The 8,502-nt window shown below is 35.8% G+C and overlaps 1 protein-coding gene across 6 annotated transcripts; it reads left to right on the forward strand.

Moving 5' to 3' along the window:
• Positions 1-3,065: 3,065 nt before the first annotated feature.
• LOC116016249 (solute carrier family 25 member 44-like) lies at positions 3,066-6,261 on the forward strand. 6 transcript variants are annotated; one of them, XM_031256444.1, is made up of 6 exons: positions 3,066-3,263; positions 3,813-4,200; positions 4,923-5,119; positions 5,226-5,371; positions 5,466-5,625; positions 5,779-6,261. In XM_031256444.1, exons 1-5 carry the CDS (start codon positions 3,199-3,201, stop codon positions 5,576-5,578), a joined length of 909 nt encoding a protein of 302 aa, XP_031112304.1. In that variant the 5' UTR covers positions 3,066-3,198; the 3' UTR covers positions 5,579-5,625; positions 5,779-6,261. The 6 variants fall into 6 exon arrangements, with proteins under 6 accessions (XP_031112304.1, XP_031112295.1, XP_031112270.1 ...); XM_031256435.1 differs by having other exon boundaries at positions 5,466-5,569; XM_031256410.1 differs by having other exon boundaries at positions 5,226-5,367.
• Positions 6,262-8,502: the final 2,241 nt, after the last annotated feature.

Genomic DNA, 8,502 nt, shown 5'->3' on the forward strand with positions numbered 1-8,502 from the left:
GTGGAATCCCCCCCCCCCCCCCTTCTGGAATGATCAAGCTGAATGTTGATGCGGCACTAGACGCTGAGGAAGAAGAACGGGGATTGGGTGTATTCTCAAAAATGATGACGGTCAATTTGTGGTGGCTCATACGATGAGATGGGAAAGATTGTTCCAGCCTAAGACAGCCGAGGCCTTGGCGATCAGGAAAGCTCTCAAATGGATAAAAACTTTAGGCATTCAGTCAGTCATGGTGGAGTTTGATGCCCAAATGGTGATCAAAGGTCTGAATGACAATGCTTACATTTCTTCTTTCGACCTCATCTGCAAGACATCAAGAACCTAGCTAGTGACATGTAGGCATTAGCTTTTTATTTGCTAAGCTATCCGCGAATAGGGTTGCTCACATGTTAGCTAGAGAAGTCTTAATCAATGTCCGTGGCAGGGAATGGAGGGATGTACCTCCTCTTTCCCTTCTTTCTATTCTTGCTATTGATATCTAATTAATGAATGTGCTCTTCGTTTTCAAAAAAAATATTTATATATATTATAATTATAATTATATACAATTTGAAAAATATAAAAATACATGTAAATACTCTTAACGAAATTTTTTTAAAGACAAATATGTGCATGAAAGCTTAAAGATGAAAATATGAAATTATGTTAATTGCACTATTTCTTTGGTATTTCTTGTGTTAATTGCACTATTTCTTTGGTATTTCTTGTGTTAACACAAAATGATTTGTGAAACACACAAAAATACATATAGTTTGTACATAATTATATTGTGTAAAATATCAAATGCGGAGTGCGTTCAGGTGCAAATCACTTGTCCATGAAAGAAGTGAGAACGTATGTTATTCGTCCACGTGTCAATATCTAACGGATCAGAAACAATAATTTTTTTTTAAAAAATACGGTGATATTTTCGTAAATAATTGAAACTTGAAGTGCAAGTCAAATTTAAGGTGTGTTTGGTTGGTGGGTTTAGGCATGAGGAATGGGTATGAAGGTGATTGCTTGTGTTTGGTTGATAGGTTTCGCGAATGCTACTATGAGTTTGGAATACCCCATTAATGAGAAAATCCATACCCTTATTAAATAAGGGTTTCATCTCCCTTCATCATTTCTTCACCAACTATTAATAATCATTCTCATTCCACCCAACTACCAAACATGTTAAATACTTTCACCAAAACCCATTACCATTACCAAGCATTTGATACCCATTCCGATTCCGATTCTCATATGCAAACCAAAATCATCCTTAGTACAAGTGCAAGTAACACTTTCATATAGTGAACCTAAGTGCAAGTAAAATGTATTACAGGTGCAAGTAAATATACATTAAGCATCAATATTAAGTGTACCTAACGTTATAACTAGTTACACCTAACGTTATAATTAGGTGCACCTAAGTGCACGAATGCTAACAAAGTAAATTATGTGCACTTGTAAGTGATTTTACTTGCAAATGTGCACTAGCTACTTGCAATTATAACATATTTACTTGCACCAAAATTTGAGTTATTTACGAAAATGTCACTGTATCGTTTCTTTAAAATTATATCTGATTTGTTGGTTTGGGCATGTGGACAACTGTGAATGGTTATTATTTCTCTTATAGGCGAGAGTTTTCACCTTAGTGCGCCCCATATATCTATGCAATATGTATAGCATAGTTATGCAAGGAAATTAACCGAAATGGTAAAGTTTTTATAAATATTGACAATAATAGGAAGCTTTCAAAACTTGTACAAGAATAGAAAAACTCGTTTGGGACTTGAGTTTTTGACCCCCCCGAAAAAAAAAAAAAAAAAACTTAGGGTGAATGACCGAAATGGCAATGTAGGGCAAGGAATTGACAATATTAGGAAATTTAAAAAAGCTGAACAAAAATGGGAAAAACTCATTTGGGACATGCGTTTGATGTCAGAAACGCATGTCCCATTTGCGTTTTGTTTTTTTTTTTTTTTTTCGGAATACAGAATCCAAACACAAGTAGGACTTGCGTTTGACGTATAAAATTTGGAATTGCATTGCCATTTCAATCATTCACCCAAAAACTTAAGTCCTAAGCAAGTTTCTTAAAAGTTGGAATTTCCTTCCTCGACGCAGTCGGGCGTCGTCTAGCGCTAGGCGCGAATCTTACAACACTGATATATATATATAGGCGCGCTCCCGTGTGAACTGCCGCCCAAGAAGGAAATGAGAACGCTTCACAGCCGTCCACGTGTCTAGATCAACGAATCAAATGCAATTTTAAAAAAACGATGCGGTGACATTTTTGTAAATAACTCGAACTTTGGTGCAAGGAATTGTGATATAAGTGCACATAGTTTCACTTACAAGTGCACCTATTTTCGCACCTATTTTTACTTACAAGTGCAAGTAATTTACCTTGTTAATATTCATGCGCATGGGTGCAACCGATGTGCACCTAATTATAACATTAGGTGCACTTAGTATTGATGCTCAGTGTACAACTCATTTGCACCTGCAATACATTTTACTTGCATCTGCAATACAATTCACTTGCACCTAGTTATAATATTAGGTGCACTTAGTATTGATGCTCAGTGTACAAGTTAGTTGCATCTGTAATACATTTCACTTGTGCACCTATTTTTTCACTTACAAGTGCAAGTAATTTAACTTGTTAACATTTATGCATCTGGGTGCACCTAGTTATAACGTTATGTGCAATTACTTCTTGGACACATGGCGCACTGCGATTTGTCCGCAGTTTTCTCTTGGGCAGCCCGTACGCACCTGAACGCAATCATATATATAAATTTTGTGAACTCTATTGTGTCTAGATGTGCAGACTTTACTTATTTTTTGAATTTTGAATTTAAAATAATAATAATAATAATAATAATAATAATAAATCGTGAGCTTGACAGGTTGGCCCGCAAAATACTCGCTAAAAATTAGGCTCGTGGTAGGACGGATCAAATGAGCCAGCCCGGCCCGCTATGACAATATTGATGCGGTATAATTCCTTCAATTATTTCAGTACATATCATTGCTTCCGCCATTTTGAAACGAACTGTTACCGGAGTATTTTTCTAGTCGGCTAGTCCCGACATACCAAATCTAATAACGAAAGATTAGTTTATATTACCCTGGCACCTAGCTCTCACGCATTGCTCTGCCAGTGCCACCATCCTACTCGAACTTTCTTGGTTCTTCCATCTCATCTCCAGAACGGCTATGGAAACCGACACCGCCACCTCGCCAGAGCTAGCTCTTTCCGACACCGATATATGTTGGGATAGGTGCTTTTTCCTTTTCATAATCAATTCCCCCACCCCGGCCTTTTATATTATGGGATTTATGGTGTAATTAAACTGTGAACAACTCCACTAGCTTTTTCGTATTCCATGTGACATGCGTTTGAACCTGATATGCTTTTTCTTGTTCTCGCAACACTGTTAACTTCATTTTGCATCCAGTATTGGTTTGTTATTCTTAACAAAACATATATTTGGCATTTTTTTTTTAAAAAAAAGTATAGCGAAATGGTTTCCAAGGAATGATATAGATACGTATATAGCAATTAATTTGCGTTTTACATGACATTCTATCCATTGAAAACTGCATAAAGACTCGTGTCCGCATGTTGCTACTGGTGCAATTTTATATTGCCGGCCCAGGGTTGTGATATGTTTTGTTCAATTAGTAGCTCCCAGGTTAATTTGCAGGTATACTGAAACGGTTCACTAATGTCAAGGTTGTATTGGCACATTCTTCTTAATGTACTGCATTCTGAAAAAAAAAATCTAATTCTAAAGATTTCCATTTCTATGCATGCCTCAAAACCTTAGATTAGACAAGGGAAGGTTTCACATCACTGGAGCTATTCTCTTCACTGCTCAGTCAGCTTTAATACATCCAACTGCAGTCGTGAAGACAAGGATGCAAGTGGCGGCAGCGAGTTCTGGATTCTCACATATGACAGGACTATCTGTTTTTAAGCATATACTAAAAAATGACGGTATTCCTGGCATATTTAGAGGCTTTGGCACATCAGCAATTGGATCATTGCCTGGCCGTGTGCTGGCTTTGACTTCACTTGAGGTATCCAAAGATATGATGCTCAAACACACACAAGGTATAGATATGCCAGAAGCAACTCGTGTTGGCATTGCAAATGGTGTTGCAGGGATGGTGTCCAACCTAATTTCATGTGTATACTTTGTGCCTCTGGATGTGGTGAGTGACTGTACTGATTCCCCTATAATTAACTTGAATATGCATTTGGACACATCTCATAAATATTGTCTGCCTTTGTACTGTATATACTAATATACATAGTGGGAACTGGGACTGTTCATTAAATTAAAGTTGGTGTATTTCAGACTTTCAGTATGACTAAAATCTCTCCACATGGTTTTTTTTTTCTCCTTTTTGTCCTCCTCTTTTCTAAGGATAAGTAAACTTCGGACACTATTAGCATTCAAGTATTCTGTCACTAATGGATTACTGTTTGTAAAATACATACGGAGTAAGATGATGCTGGATAACTCTTTTGTCATAGTAGTCGATTGGTTCTCATTACTAACTTTGACTAAAAGTGATAGTGATCGAATTACCTTCCTCCTAGATAAACTAGTAAGCCTACACTACAGACACAACTTTGCAAAAGGCTTTCAGAAGTGATAAATGTTGGCTGAATTAGACGGGTAAAGGTTTTAATTTGAACTTTACAAATATAGGAACGGTTGTTGGTTGCCTGTATAATTTGCTCCTGAAAGCAAACATATATGTTAGTATAACAAACAATTAATCAGTGCTTCCAGTGATTTGACATACAGAGTCTTTCTACTGTATGTTAATTGAAAAATGTTGTCAACTTCAATGTAAGTATGCAACTCACATGGTCCTCCAGGCTAGTGTATATATATATATGGTGAAAATTTCCTTGCATTGATTAGATTTGCCAGAGACTGATGGTTCAAGGGGTTCCTGGAAGTAAACTTTGCAATGGCACATTTGATGTCATACGTACAGTAATGAAGGATGAGGGTGTCCGCGGCATGTATAGAGGTTTCGGGTTAACGGCTGTTTATCAATCCCCGGCTTCTGCACTGTGGTGGGGTGCTTATGCTACTGCTCAGCATATCATTTGGAGGTACACAAATCAGTGTGCTCTGCCAGCTGAAGAGTATATATATAGTATGTGTTACTTTTAGTCACCGAGTTTATTATACTTTTTTTTTTTTTTCTTGGAATTTAAGGAGTCTGGATTATAGTGATGATATGGGAAAGAAACCATCTCATATGGAGATGGTTACAGTCCAAGCTACGGCTGGAATGTTGGCTGGTGCTTGTTCTTCGGTTGTTACTACTCCAATAGACACTGTGAAAACACGGCTCCAGGTAGGTATAAACTCGATCAATCTGCTTTAATTTGTTGTGCAATTGCAACATACAGGAGGTTTGGCTTTAATTTGGGTATATTGTTACGTTGTTTGAAGGTTATGGACGAGTATGGGGTTGGGAGACCGTCAGTAATGAAGACGACAAAGATACTCCTCCAAGAAGAGGGATGGAGAGGGTTCTACAGAGGCTTTGGACCAAGGTTCCTTAATATGTCTTTCTATGGAGTTACAATGATCGTAACTTACGAGCTTATAAGTAAGATAGCTAGCCAGTGCATGTCTTACATATATATTAAATTGATTTTGATCGAGTGAGTTTACTGCAGGCTGCCGGCCTGGGTATTTATTTTGATGCTCAATCAATCAGTTCCCTCTTTCTTACTATGTGTATTTTTAATATAATAATCAGAGAGATTATCAGTGAAGCAGACGTGAGTACATGCATGGAATGGAAGGACAGCGTGACGTAAAAGATGAGAATTGAAGAATGCCATATGATCAAGGAATTAAAGACGTCTCACAATGAAAATACATGTTAGGTACTCAAACCTAATGAAAGAGTTCATTACAATAGAATAGGTAATTTAATCTTAAATATTGTACCATTTAATAATATAGAGTTCATATAAGATCATATCAAGTTTGGTTATCCAACCTCTTTAGTCATCGATTAGTCCTGTTTGGTAACTGTTAGATGTTGTAACATTAGCTAGAAAGGTGTTTGGGGTGTTAAGCATCGATTAGTCCTGTTTGGTAACTGTTAGATGTTGTTGTAACATTAGCTAGAAGGCAAAAACTTGTGTGAGATCGTCTCACGGATCTCAATCTGTGAGACGGGTCGGATTATTTATTAAATGGGTCAACATGTGCATCTCACGCCCTCCCTTTATCATTTCTCTACCGTCAATGTTTCTCTCTCTACAGATCGATCTCGATCGCATCTCCGATCATCCGTTCCTATCTCCTCCGCTCAAGCTAGCGCTCTCCGTCTCCTTCCATCTCAAATCCTCTGCTCAAGCTCTGCGTTTCCTTTAATCTCCTCCACCTCTATTTCTGTGGTATCCTTCAACTCCGGTAAGTATTGCAACTCAGCAAATGAGAATTTCACTCATCAATCTCACATCTCCGATCCTCTGCTCCCATCTCATCCGCGTCTCCGTATCCTCCCATCTCCAATCCTCCGCTCAAGCTCTCTACCTCTCATCTCCCCCATCTCCATTTCTGCCGTAGCCTCCAACTTCGGTAAGTATTGCAACTCGGCAAATGAGAATTTCTCTCATCTCAGCTATGTTTGAGCAGAAACTGCAATGTATCTTTTTTGTTTTAGAGTACATGTTTGGAAGCTTGTGAATAATTATTGTGATAATTTGAGTAATTCTTATTCCAACTTTAATTACATTTAGATTGAGAAATGCTGAAAGTCTAAAACAGAACCACTATGTTCACTTCTCACTTGCCAAAAACTCCATATTGAATTTAACCCACATATATGCTCAATGATTACACATAATATTACGTATTCTTAACATGACTCCAAGTTTTAGTCTTACAGAGAAAAACAATATTTTAAACAAAGAAAACAGAAACAACAACATCATCAGGCAGATGTGGAAATAACAGATATAGTCAGCAAAGCAAGAATAACAGATGTGGAAATAACAGATATAGTCAGCAAAGCAAGAATAATATGTCATTGGATAACAGATATAGTCAGCAAAGCAAGAATAATATGTCATTGGATGTTCACAGTATTAGATTTGTGCTAAAATAGTATTGTGTTTGATGATTAGAGTATTGATTATTCATTTGTGCTATGAAGTACTAATTTAGGGTAAAAAGTGTTAGATTTAAGGCTTAAAGTATTATGTTTAATTCTTAAAGTTATGATTATTCATTTGCACCATAAAGTAGTATATTTGCACCATAAAGTATTAGATTTAATGCTTTAAGTGTTGAGTATTCATTTGTGATACGAAGTAGTATATTTGCACTGTAAAGTATTAGATTTAATGCTTTAAGTGTTGAGTATTCATTTGTGATACGAAGTAGTATATTTGCACTGTAAAGTATTAGATTTAATGCTTTAAGTGTTGAGTATTCATTTGTGATACGAAGTAGTATATTTGCACTGTAAAGTATTAGATTTAATGCTTTAAGTGTTGAGTATTCATTTGTGATACGAAGTAGTATATTTGCACTGTAAAGTATTAGATTTAATGCTTTAAGTGTTGAGTATTCATTTGTGATACGAAGTAGTATATTTGCACTGTAAAGTATTAGATTTAATGCTTTAAGTGTTGAGTATTCATTTGTGATACGAAGTAGTATATTTGCACTGTAAAGTATTAGATTTAATGCTTTAAGTGTTGAGTATTCATTTGTGATACGAAGTAGTATATTTGCACTGTAAAGTATTAGATTTAATGGTTAAAGTGGTGAGTATTCATTTGTGTTATGAAGTACTATATTTGTGTTATAAAGTACTAGTTTTAGGCTATAAAGTATTCAATTTAATGGTTAAAGTGTTGAGTATTCATTTGTGCTATTAAGTATTGTGTTTGATGGTTAAAGTCATGATCATTCATTTGTGATATAAAGTAGTATATTTACACCATAAAGTATCAGATTTAATTCTTTAAGTGTTGAGTAATCATTTGTGATATGAAGTACTAGTTTTAGGTTATAAAGTATTAGGTTTAATGGTTAATGTATTCACTATTCATTTGTGTTTAAAAGTACTAGTTTTAGCCTATAAAGTATTCAATTTAATGGTTAAAGTGCTGATTATTTATTTGTTATATGAAGTAGTATCTTTGCACTATAAAGTATTGTGTTTGATGATTAAAGTTATAAATATTCATTTGTGTTATGAAGTAGAATACTCGCAGCTGCTGCTAGGTAATGGAATGGAATAAATTGAGAATGGAAGTATTGTTGCATTAATGTTGCTGCTGCAATGTTGATTTAATCTTAATATGAAATTCTGAAATGCTATGAGCAGCTGCTCTTATTGAATGGTAGTGCAGATATGCTAACAGTAGGTGAGTTTCATCTAAATACTGTGGTTGCGACTGGTTTTAATAATATAATGCTCTAAGATAGTGGATCTCTTTGTGGTTGAAATTGTGAATCT

This window comes from Ipomoea triloba, chromosome 1, assembly GCF_003576645.1.
Source record: "Ipomoea triloba cultivar NCNSP0323 chromosome 1, ASM357664v1".
NCBI lineage: Eukaryota > Viridiplantae > Streptophyta > Magnoliopsida > Solanales > Convolvulaceae > Ipomoea > Ipomoea triloba.